Source organism: Crassostrea angulata, chromosome 3, assembly GCF_025612915.1.
Source record: "Crassostrea angulata isolate pt1a10 chromosome 3, ASM2561291v2, whole genome shotgun sequence".
Taxonomy (NCBI): Eukaryota; Metazoa; Mollusca; class Bivalvia; order Ostreida; family Ostreidae; genus Magallana; species Magallana angulata.
The window spans coordinates 50559223-50572502 of record NC_069113.1 but is presented as its reverse complement, the minus strand read 5'-3'; the positions used below and the strand labels follow the sequence as shown (position 1 = coordinate 50572502).

At 31.8% G+C, this 13280-nt stretch overlaps 1 protein-coding gene across 1 annotated transcript in view; it reads right to left on the bottom strand.

Moving 5' to 3' along the window:
• Nucleotides 1-8224: 8224 nt before the first annotated feature.
• The window catches only part of LOC128178241 (tubulin polyglutamylase TTLL5-like), a 34060-nt gene continuing 29004 nt past the window's right edge, over nucleotides 8225-13280 (bottom strand). The window contains 2 exon segments of the mRNA XM_052845320.1: nucleotides 8225-10101; nucleotides 10902-10945. Coding sequence (XP_052701280.1) covers nucleotides 9844-10101; nucleotides 10902-10945 — 302 coding nt within the window. The 3' untranslated portion in view covers nucleotides 8225-9843.

Genomic DNA, 13280 nt, shown 5'->3' with positions numbered 1-13280 from the left:
CGTGTATTCTTTACGTACAGAAGAAGCGACCAATAACAAGCTTTCTGTACATACAGGAGAAGTGACAGTTAACCTGCATTCTGTACATACAGAAGAAGCGACCAATAACAAGCATTCTGTACATACAGGAGAAGTGACAGTTAACGTGCATTCTGTACGTACAGAGGAAGGAGTTACCAATAACAAGCATTCTGTACATACAGAAGAAGTGACAGTTAACGTGCATTCTGTACATACAGGAGAAGCGACCATTAACAAGCATTCTGTACGTACAGAAGAAGCGACCAATAACAAGCATTCTGTACGTAAAGAAGAAGCGACTGTTTACATGCATTCTGTACGTACAGGAGAAGCGACCAATAACAAGCATTCTGTACGTACAGAAGAAGCGACTGTTTACATGCATTCTGTACGTACAGAAGAAGCGACCATTAACAAGCATTCTGTACGTACAGAAGAAGCGACCAATAACAAGCATTCTGTACATACAGGAGAAGTGACAGTTAACGTGCATTCTGTACATACAGGAGAAGCTACCGTTAACGTGCATTCTGTACGTACAGGAGAAGCGACCAATAACAAGCATTCTGTACGTACAGAAGAAGCGACCGTTAACATGCATTCTGTACGTACAGTAGAAGCGACCAATAACAAGCATTCTGTACGTACAGAAGAAGTGACTAATAACATGCATTCTGTACATACAGAAGAAGCGACCGTTAACGTGCATTCTTTACGTACAGTAGAAGCGACCAATAACAAGCATTCTTTACGTACAGATGAAGCGACCGTTAACATGCATTCTGTACGTACAGAAGAAGCGACCATTTACATGCATTCTGTACGTACAGAAGAAGCGACCATTAACATGCATTCTGTACATACAGAAGAAGCGACCGTTAACGTGCATTCTGTACGTACAGAAGAAGCGACCGTTAACATGCATTCTGTACGTACAGTAGAAGCGACCAATAACAAGCATTCTGTACGTACAGAAGAAGTGACTAATAACATGCATTCTGTACATACAGAAGAAGCGACCGTTAACGTGCATTCTTTACGTACAGTAGAAGCGACCAATAACAAGCATTCTTTACGTACAGAAGAAGCGACCGTTAACATGCATTCTGTACGTACAGAAGAAGCGACCATTTACATGCATTCTGTACGTACAGAAGAAGCGACCATTAACATGCATTCTGTACATACAGAAGAAGCGACCGTTAACGTGCATTCTTTACGTACAGAAGAAGCGACCATTAACATGCATTCTGTACGTACAAAAGAAGCGACCATTAACATGCAGCACAGGCCTGCGTTACAATATCTGCACTAATATGCAAGGTTCTGGCACAGTTAGCACAACTTTACATTTAGGTCTTAGACAACTCTCACTCTCATTGATTTTTTAGCCTAACAATGAGATGCAAATCAAGTGCCGAAAAGGGAAAAGAAAGTTGATCTAACTTTTGTTGTTCAACGTTATGTACAAAAAATAAAACGAAAAATGCTACAATAAAAAGTTCCTTGAAAACTTAATTTTTCCCAATGATAAATAAAGACGATTTTCATTTGTCTGATAGACGCAGATTTTTCATGGATTAACATTGTAGCCTAATATGGTTAAATTGCAGTAGATAACTTCAGAATGCACATATTTATGCAAGATAGTATTTTTTAAGTTAATAAAATCCGTTCTCAAAAGTGTGTTGATGGTCCTTGCGAGGATATCAAAGACGAGTGTTAAAGGGATTAAACACTTTAGCGGATATTTATGCCAATGTCAGGTGGCCGTTCTGTGTCTGTCTAAGAACAGATTCCAAAATCCTTCATATCTTCCATATGATAGATCACCACGGCACTAACGACTCCTCTGTTGTGTGGTTTATCTTGTAGATGAAGTATATTGACATTCAAATTTTTTTTATACGTATCATGTGAGAAAAATAAATTTCCACATAGTAACTATCGTTGTTTAATATTTTCTTTTATTTGGAAGCTAAATATCTCAACAATCAGGTGAGATATATATCTAAATATTTCCATATTCGAATACATCTATTTGATTTCTTTTAAGCATGTGATGAAAACCATATTACATATCAATCATTTTTAATAATTTGAAGAAAAAATGTGTTTAAAAAGATACGCTGTAACGGAACTCTTTATTTCAACAGTAGTAAAATTGACTGCAGAAGTTCCGTTGCTGACAATTTAACACAGACTTTACACAAACTTCATGGCAAACATTGAATTGTATGCCTCTTTGATTCCTTCTTAATGTAAAGCGATTGAATCAAGTGCGGATGGCAAGTTTTCTTGATTAAAATCAATCATTTTCCAATTACTGCTCCAAGAAATATTAATCTTAAGCAGACAATAAGTCGACAATTGACAGATCACCAAACAATCGCAATCACGAATTTTGCATCTTTTCATTTAATACACAGCCATTGTTGCAACTGTACATAAGTTGCACGGTCATCCAAAGTCAGTATACAATTTACATAGCAATTTATTCAAGAAAAATTTCATCACTTCATGTTTAAGATGTAACTTATACTTTATTCCTTTTTAGTGAAGATAAACTGACATTAATTACTCTTTGTAATGACACTTAAACATCGATAAATCCATCAGGGATATTTATATCACATGTGATCCGTACCAAACCTGAATTCGCCATTAAAGTGAACGACCTCTACTGAAGATTCTTCGAATTGACCTGCTTTGTCATCTCCTGAACTCTAAAATATACACGTAATGATTTATTCTCCGTTTCTTAACCAAATGGTTACAAATCAGGCTTATGTTTTATTGTCAAAATGCATTGTTTCCTCCAAATTGGCGGTTCATGAATTAAATGAGTGAATATATTATTGATTAGACCATCTAATATCATTTTGTGCATGATAAATTTGAAAAGAGCGCAGTTTTACTTGTATCATTGCTTTGAAATGATAACTTCTCCTGATTGAAGTTACTTAAGCATCATCCAAAAGATGTGCAATATCTTTGTCGTCTGCAAAAATGACTTCTTGGTCAATGATGCAAGTTTGAATGCTATTTGTTTTAATCTACACACACAGCTTTACCAAAATTCAAAACAAAATTTTAGGAACTATATGCTTTTTTTTTGGCGCTACGGTGCATTTAACATGGCCTTTCTGCACTGAAAGTTCAACTTACAAATAATTCGCTTTCCATCTTTTATTTTTTATCGGAAAGAACCATGGCATCAAATGCTAATTGATTCTATTAATAATTAAATACAATTAAAATAATTAAAAAGAAAACTTACACAATATCAACTTCTAATTAATATTTTGACCTTTGCGCGCTAATAAAACTCTGTTTTTAATCATTAACGATTCAACATGCATTATTTAAAATTTCAACATTAATTCAAAATATAAAATACTTTTCAAAAAATCTTATAAATTCAGAAAATAAAACTATTATAAAAGCTTATTTTAAGCAACAATTGGAGTTAGTTCATTCTTGAATCTTATCAAAGAAAAGCTAAATATGCCAATATATGTCTATAAAAAAGTGTTCAAATGAAGCTATGGTTATCTCTAGAAAAAATCTTAGTTACGCTGAAAAGTCTTTAGGAGATATTCATAAAATTTATCTTGAAAATTATTTTCGATAGAAGTTGCTTTCATCAGTTGGGTATCAATGTCAAAAACAACTTTACACATATTGAAAAATGAAATACTTGCAAATAGGTTTCTGAAGATAGGTCTATATTTGGTAATCAGGCGCTTCTCTGCCATACGGTACTACAAAATAGAAATTAGGTGCATCATGACCATTAAAATTATGCACGAGACAGTAGTACTACTAGTATTAATGATACGTCATTGCAGTGTCGCAGTATTCCCATATGTCCGTCATCCATACGTATGTTGTTTATCAACATCTCATTAATGATATTTCATATATTCTAGATTATCTAGAATACGGTGCTTATCAAATATAAAATTTTCAATTTTAACAGTTGAATCATTTGATATATTTACTTGTAAAATAACTATAACTAATTCCATTAGGGATTCCGATGAATAAAACGTGGATTATTATGACAGATGACCTTAATCTTTAAATTTCAATTTTGAAGACTTACCTGCTGATTTACAATACCTTACTTCAAAGATATCTTAGAGACATTCAAAACTTTCTTTCCTCGGATTATATACAACACAACTTTCAAATACTATTAGAGAACTAAGGAAAAATAACGAACTGAAGACGATTTCAGCATTAATGCATGAAATGGTCAATATGTGTACATGTATAATATGGCATATCAAACGCTGCAACATTTGATCTTTTTCAATTGTATTGTAATTTTTTTTTTACGTACTCAAAAATTTTCCATTTATATTCTATAATAACAATTTTTATTGTATAATTTTTCATTTCCATTGCATGATTTTCTTTTGTATTGTATACATTTCATTTTTATTGTATAATTTTACATTTATGTTGAATATTGTATAATGTTTAATTTGTATGGTTTCTCAGAGATTGTTTATAACTTGAAGAAATGCCTAACCAAATACAATCTAAAGCTCAAAGTTCAATGTTTATAACTTGGCGGGGCAAAAACCCAATAGCATCGGTAGCATCTGAGGTTCAGTGCTCACTGGGTTCACATAAGTTTGATACGCCTTTGATGATTTACTTTCGTATTCCTAGTATTCTACTTAAAATCGAAAATAAATTCAATGATACTTCTTAATAAAAATTTTGTCAAAAGCATTCGTTTTCAGTACAACACGTACTTTTCAACACTTTTTAACATGGTTACGAGGGGAGATGGTCAATGAATAGATTTTTCCTAAACATTGCCAGTAAGCACAATCTGAATTGAAAGTCGATAACATTGTTCTGAAGCAAGCAGAATGAAGAATTTGGAGTGGCCCTTGTTCCGCACATGCATGCACTTCCTTCAAGACTATTGGTTTAGAAAAGAAATATGAATTGAATATGAATAAAATTATACAGTTGAACTTCGATATCTCGAACATTGATATCTTGAATACAATGCATATGTCGATGTGATTTGTAAGTCCCAACCACTTATTTTTGAAATATTTTACCCTTAATATCTGGAATACTCGGATATCTCGATGGTTTTTAACAGTCCCATTTAGTTCTAGATTGGGAGGTTTGACTACAGGTACTGTTGAAAAAAAGTGTTGCAGTTCCTGTGCTTTTTCCGTGAAGGTGTTGCATATACAGTTAAATACTTGAAGTAAGAAAAATGATGTCGGTCAGTTGATTCATCTTAGATCTTTCAATAAAATGTCCGAAAGTAGGTTCCAAAGATATTTTTATATCATTGTTTTTATGTATGAATATATGAAAATTTTCGGGTGTTTTTTTTATATTTCAGAAGAGTTTAATATTTTAGAGTTTTGAGATAACTTCAAGAACGGTTGTTCGGGTGAGTGAAGTGGCCAATGGGTCTCGTTTTTATTTGACTGTATTATATTAAAAACGAAACTTACTGCATTTATCAGCATTTTTACGTTAAGTTTAAAATACTTAATGGAAATTGATATATTTTTGAGAAAGAAAGAAGAGGGGTGCCATTTCTATGTATTTAATTTCAATGATATACAGACACTGTTGGACAGTTTGGTTGTCTGTTCCACGTTCCTATAAATGACGGTAGATTATGTTCACCGTTGTTTACAAAAAATATAAACATTAAATCAAACTGTAACTGCATTCTAATTAAAAACAAGGTACATTTCGCAATTGATATATTTTTTTTTTCAAAAGTGCGTCGACTTTTCTCGAATTTAACGCTCTTCGAATTTTTTTTAAAAGTGCGTTACTTTTCCCCAAGAACTTTGACACAGAGATTTATGACTCGGATAAATCAAGAAATTAAAAAAAAAGTTTTTTTACTCATATCTATTCTCAGTTTCTGGTCCAAGGTCCAAACGGGGTTCTCTCGAGTGTTTATAAAACAGAAGTTATTTCAAAGAAAATTGTTCAAAAATCTTTGCTCAAAGATGCGTTTTTAGAAAAATGTCATTGCTTTATAAATAGAACTTCATGCTTTTTTAATGGAATAACTTAATCATTGGAAAATAGTAGATTAACGATAAAAAGGGATTTAAAGGTATATTATATATATTAAACAAAACATCTCTTCTGACTGGAAAGATTTTGCAGTTTTTAAATAAAAGTTTAAAACAAACAACAACATTAGCTGGAATAGAAACAAACTCCATTGTGTTAAAATCTAAACTAGAAGAGATTAAAAACAAATTTTGTCAAAGAAACTTAATTATTCTGCCGCTTGTGGGTTTGATTCGGATGAATACCTAAAAAAAACTTTGACTTCTTAAGCCAAGAAAGGTGTTGAATATCGTAAAAAAATATGGCTGTATGACTTGTATTTCAATGCAAACTATTTGTACCTTATAACTTTAATGAATTTCTCAGAGGCAATAAGCAAATGCATATAAGAAAAATTATGCATATTTTTTAAACATGCTGAAAAAGTTTTTCGAACTGTCCTCTGTAAATCTTCCACAAATCATGTCCTTAATCTAGATATAACATACTTCATATTCCACAATTAGATCCAGGAAGAGGGGCTGTATTTAATGATCTGTTTATTTAAAAAGATAGTTAACCAATTAAATACTACACACACACACAGAGATCACATTGGTCAGGATATTTTTATGCACTTCGTGCAGCTGATTCATTAAGGAAAGATCTAGTATTATCTACCATCTCGTGCACTGTAGTGGTAGTGGGTTGTTTGAGTCATGTCTTATAAATACACAGTAACATACAAGTCCTTCAAACAAAATTTCTACCAACTTGCGAGATTTTTTTAAAAATTAAAATCATCACTATATTAAATGCATACATCTGGGGCATAGATCTGTTTATCAGTAATCTTCAAAGAATTCATTACGTTGCTAAAGAAAAACATTGAAAATCACTTTCAATAGAAACCTTCAAAATTTGCAGAAAATCAACTGAAACATCTCACAAAGATATACTATACAGTAATTACAAATTTTCTTTCGAAAACATGTAGCTGTTAGATAAGTAAATATTAAGCACATGACCATTAAATTGGCTGGATATTCTTGGCTGTCAATATCAATGTCCTTCAAACAGAGAACTCTGCATTGGAAAATGTTCAAATGTAAATAGCTCACATATTTTGACTTCTCGTTTACTTAAGTCAAAATATCATATTTAACATTTTAAAGGGACTTGGACACCATTTGACTTAAAATTTTCAAATTTTATTTTTCCATGTTTATACTGATATAGAAGTTTTCAATGTTACGTCAAAATTTGAACGTCAAATATCAAAGTTGTCATTTACATATGTGTTGTATTTGTGTAAGTTTCAATCAAATGTATCTTTCTTTTGTTGATACCAGTATATTTATGAAGATATTGAGTTAGATTAAATTGTTTTTTACATTTCATTTTGTCTAAGAAATGGTAAATCTTTACATTACTAATTTGTAAACAACTATAAGACTCGAGCATTGTTTACATAACAACCAATTCTTACCTCTGTATCTCGCTTGTAACTTGACTTTAACATTCAACATTTTGGTCAATCATTTAAAATGCACCAGTAAACCATTTTATACATGTGCATAAAAAATAAATGTCCAAGTCCCTTTAAGGTAAATCTGATGAATAATTTGTTGACCCTCCAGTCTCCTTAAGGTGGTATGGAACACCTGTCGATATTGATGGGGATAAAATTACGTTTTAATCAAAATAGTTTCACTTACTTGGAATTTTCAAATTTTACAATATTTGACCAATATAATTGTTTGAAATTATTTAAGAAAGGGCAAATTTTTTTTTAGAAACGGCGGGATTTGAACTTGACATAGATCTATTCGTAGCAAACTCTCGACGCTTCTAGGTAACAAATTTGGTGGTAAACAATTATATAAATTATACTTTCTAGTTTATTTCGATAGGAAGTGTGTAACAATATGCAGGTGTCCCATACCACCTTAACATACATCATGAATAGATTCAGCTCAGATTTTTTTTTAAATTCAAAATTGATAGTTAAAATTTTAAATATAGAAAAAAAAAACCCGAAAGTTCCAAGAATTTATAACGACCTCTCCCATTCATTTTTTAGTTCTTCGAAAACCAAGTAACCCGAACAGTTCAATGATCGTTCTAACAAAATACAAAAAAGTTTCATAGTTTACTTATTTATTAATAACATTATATATACGGAATGTGAAAAGAACATAAACTTTCTTACAACAGAAATAATATGAACTTGGTTTCCATGTAATCAGAATTATCCTTTTGTGAGACCTCTGTCAATAGATAAGCATACGAGCAGGAAACAGACTTGTCCTCAGCACCAATAGAATCCACTCTCATAATGCAATGGATCCAGAAACACCTCGCAGCGATAAATCACCGAAGGTTCCCCATTAACATACATAACCTGCTATTTCGATACAAATTTATGTTCCTTTAATGTATAATTGACTGTCAACTCAATTAATAAAAGTACAAAATAACTGCCTTAATTAAATTCTCCATTTCAATAATTTAAACATTTAAATTGCCAATGTGACACCCAGTGGGAATGGTCTGGCCTCACAACAAACCAGCCATATTTACCATTCTCATAAACATGAGCATGACAACAAATCGGCAATATCTGACATATTACATTGACAATCAAAAGAAAACCATTATATTTTTTTTAATATATAAAAAAGGCAAGATGTGTTTCAAAAATTATAAAGGGACTTGGAATACTTTCTTCTAATAAAAATGTTGGATAAGAATGGAGCATTATCAACATATTTTTTCGATGAAAATTTGTATGATGAGAATATTAAGGACTAGACAACATTGAAGTCAGCAGGTCTGGTGTCTGAAGCTAATACATCCCGATGCAAAGCAAGAAAGTGGACACAAGATTGTATTTCAGAAAAGTGCATGCCTCATTATGTCTGTCATAGTCACATTACATGCTATCTAAATATGACGTAACTAAGCCACAAGTGTACCTGACGTAAATAATGCTATGATTTAATCAAGGAAATCTTACTTCTGTTGCTAAGGCCGAGTTTTTATCAATCACAAGACCACATAATCACTAATACTGTCATCAATTTCTGAAATGCTGATTCAATAAATAGACACAAATTAAAAGAGGCATCGCAAAAGCTAAAATTATTTTCATAAAAAATGACTAATTAAACAAAACCCTGTTTATTTTTTTTCAAAGTAGGCAGAATATAAGCAGAATAGACTACTTATTGTGAAGTAATCATCAGATAAAAACAAATAAGTAACAAAAATATATCACAGATACATCCATCATCTGATAAGTAGTACAAACGATTCCATTTGTTTGAAACACTAGCGATACTTCCCACAAAGACATACAGATTTACACTCACAAGGAAAGTCTATACTTCAGAATTAGGCCATACTTTTTGTTAAAACTTTTTTTGCTAAAAAGTTACTTTTAAAAAATGGCCTTAATTAACATCAACAATTACGAGATTTAACAGTTTAAGTTTCTTGCTTTACCTGAGAATACTAACACAGAAATACAATGTTTTTGGACACAAAAGAATTACTTTCTGGTATAGGCAGCTTGTTATAAAATCAAATTATAAAATGTACAATTTAAAAAACCCAAAAATTTCAAGAAAAAATATGTTAAACCACACATTCTAAGAATCACTCAATAAATAAAATTGATATATAATAAAAGAACAAAAAAACTATAAATATGGACGGCATTTAAAAGATATGCTCTATATCTGTATATTTCTTCAATCTCTACAAACATATTTTCAATATTCTCACTGATACACACACATTTAATACATTCTCAACACTTGTATACATACATGGGCACAATCCACTCAAATCATGTACAAAAATAGATTTATCCCTAACAAATTCAAAATAAAACAATGTATAAAATATTAAATGTTTTTGGATTCCATTGTTGTGATATATTTGAATCAAACTTATAATCTTATTTCTGGAAGAGTTAACTCCATTATTTGTTCTAGTGGGCGAAGATTCAATACCCTGCAAAGGAATTAAGTTAAACAATTCTTGAATTCAACATTTAGATATAAAATGTACTATTAAAGAATCATAAAAATTGCAAAATTATAAAATCTTTATCTTGTTTCCTCAAAATTATAGGTAATCTAAATATACATCTATTTAAGCATCTACTTTTTATGCTTATATGCCAAACAAAATATCATGCAAGCAACAGTCATGCACCAAATGCTTTCTCTACGTGCTTGTAGCAATATATAAACCAACATATTAAGTGAAATATTTTACTTTAATTTGACATTTATTCTTTACTTGCATTTCATTATATACTGTGTACAAAAATCTTTTAAAGTTTTAAAATGCATCACAAGGAAATTAGTAATTTTACACAGGTATATGTAGCAACACACAAAATCTGTAAAATTATGAGATATGCAAGCTTGTGTAATATATATATATATATGTGTGTGTCAAATTTAGGTGTATGTGTCTATTACACTTTGATTGAAAATTTAAAATGTGTGATGGCCTTAAAATGCAAATTTCACAATGTTGTGACTTAGGAAAAATATTCCAATAAACCACGAAAATTGTGAATACAAAATAATTGATTTAAGTAGATTTTTTCTTCCTTCTTTGACAGCATTGAAATTGATTTACTTAATGTGGTTGTAATGGTTCTCCTCTATTTTTGATCGTCAGTATAAAGCTTTTAAACTGGACAGCAAAATAACATTACTTATTATCATGATTTAGTTTCCTAAGTCCCATGAGTTAACTCACCGTGGCTGAGTAAATCATGAGTTACTGAGTGAGTGTACCTTGAGCAGATCGAGTGCGGCCAGTGTGCTGGTCAAACTGCAAGCTGTTGTAGAAATTGAAATTTAAAGAATCATCAGGAACGGCAGACCTGTGTAACAAAATCAAACCAAGTGACAGGGTGATAGGACAATGTCAACCCATTACCTACAGGCACTGCAGAGGAGAGAACAGAGCAGTTAGCCTCAGATATCAAAATAGAAATTTTTAAAAATGATGATGTGACCAGAGAGTAGATAACTTCACTACTGATAAGGTAAATAGTGCACGTTTAAAGCTCTGAAAAGAAAGAAATGTTGACTACACAGAATGAGTTTCTGATATGTACAGGATAGTGTTTAGCAGTGTGGATTTTTTTTTATTTCAAATAAAAGACCATTTTGTTTTAGATTCATCTCCACACTCCCTAATTTTTTCATTGCTTTTTTCTTCTAGAAGTCATAAATAATTTCTGTAAGCAAGAAATGCAGAATTTTTTTTTAATCTTGGTGGTGCTATATATCAAGCTCTCTAAATTTCAAAATGATGTACGTATGATAAATCTTTGACCGTGCTCGTATAAAAGAAATTCTAGCGGCTACACTTCCACACCCAGCGTTACTAAGGATACACGACCAAATCTAGTAAGATACCATGTTCGTACATTAGAAGAAGCTGTAAAACTTTGGGACTTCACAGAATCTTTAGTGAGCTAAAACAAAGAGGGATAACCCTAGTTCATAGCAAGGATAAAATCTGATATATTGGGAAGCACACTTTATATATGTAGAATTACAAAACAAACAATCAGGACAATTTCAGAAATTCAACAAAAAACAGGGAGGAAGAGGGGGTGTTGAAATTAAGGTATATAATAAATTACATAATGGTACAGGAATATCAATCAGGAGTAAAAAACAATGGAAACAAACATTAAACATGATCAACTTACATCTAATATAGATATGGCACTGTGTAACTCCTAAATGCATGATTTAATCATTTATAACTATTCAAACATCATGTCAACAATATCATAGTAAGCAAACACATGCCAGACCAAAAATAATCATCTACATGCATATGATATCAAATCTGTCAAATTGTACCCTGAATAACTGTGTTACAAAAGCTGCACTTCAACACATAGCAAAGAAATGGTCAATATGGATGAAACATTCTAACCCTTTAATTCCATTATTTATATTTAAAACTTTCGCCCATTTCACAAAAGTTTTAAAATTTTCAAGTAGTTGAATATCTTTTACTTAACTGGATTTAAAATTTAAATACATAATAATAAAAGTTAACAATATTAAAGCTGACATGAACTCATAAAAGCGTCTGGTCGCCATATTAGTTTTGATCGCTCCTCTACTACCACTGGGGTATATATACCGGTCGAGAAAGTTACGGTCGGTTGCTTTCCGATCGAGGCATTCAGGTTACACGGACTTCTAAATGCATGAACTACATATTGTAGTAAAATCGTTGTAGTAAATAATAAAGGAAACAGCAGTCACTAAAATACAAAAAACATGTATATTTATTCTTTGAAAGAATTTCCAAGGTATCCGTACTATTTTGCACAAATAGTGCTGCCTTACTTCACATGCACATCGAACACGTATGTCGTTCATACAGAGTGCATAACGTCTGCATCTTTTTGAAAACCCCGGCGGCACTCCATCCAACACAGTAGATGAATGATAGTAAATCCAAGAAAGTAACAACGTAATATCGTTTCCATCGGTTTCTACAAAAAAAAATAATCCATGCGATCATTGACAATGCTCGATCTGCCACAGTTTCTGATTGCGCATGTGCAATGTTATAACATTCACAGGAAAACGGTCTACAATTATCGAGGATTTTTGAAGTATCTGTGTCTGGATTTCAGTTTGTCTTGTTTCGTCGTTCCTTGGATATTCCTTGCCAGTGCAGTTGTTGTCATATTATTTTTGTTCAAAACGCGTTTCTACACGTTTTTTCGTCCAAGGTAACGTGTTCGGGTGAATGAAATACCTGAATGCGGTGAAGCATGAATAGTGCTTTCGGCCTTATATAGGGGGTGTGTAGCGATGAGCAGAACAATAGAAATCGACAACTAATATGGCGGTAGTCGGAGATAAAAGGGAAATAATGCGTATTTATGAATTCATGTCAGCTTTAATAATGTTTTTGCAAATATTGCTTGCCAATGCACTAACAAAACATGAATCACATGTAAGTGTTCTAGATTAATAGTAGTTTAGCACCTTTTTAAACACAATTTTCTCGCTACTTTAACAGCGTTAAAAATTTTTTGGTATTATCAATGTTAAGTGCTTACTTGGAGTAAAATATGCTCTGAATAAATAAAGGGTGACAAACAGAATAGACAGACACATTATGTTTGAGAA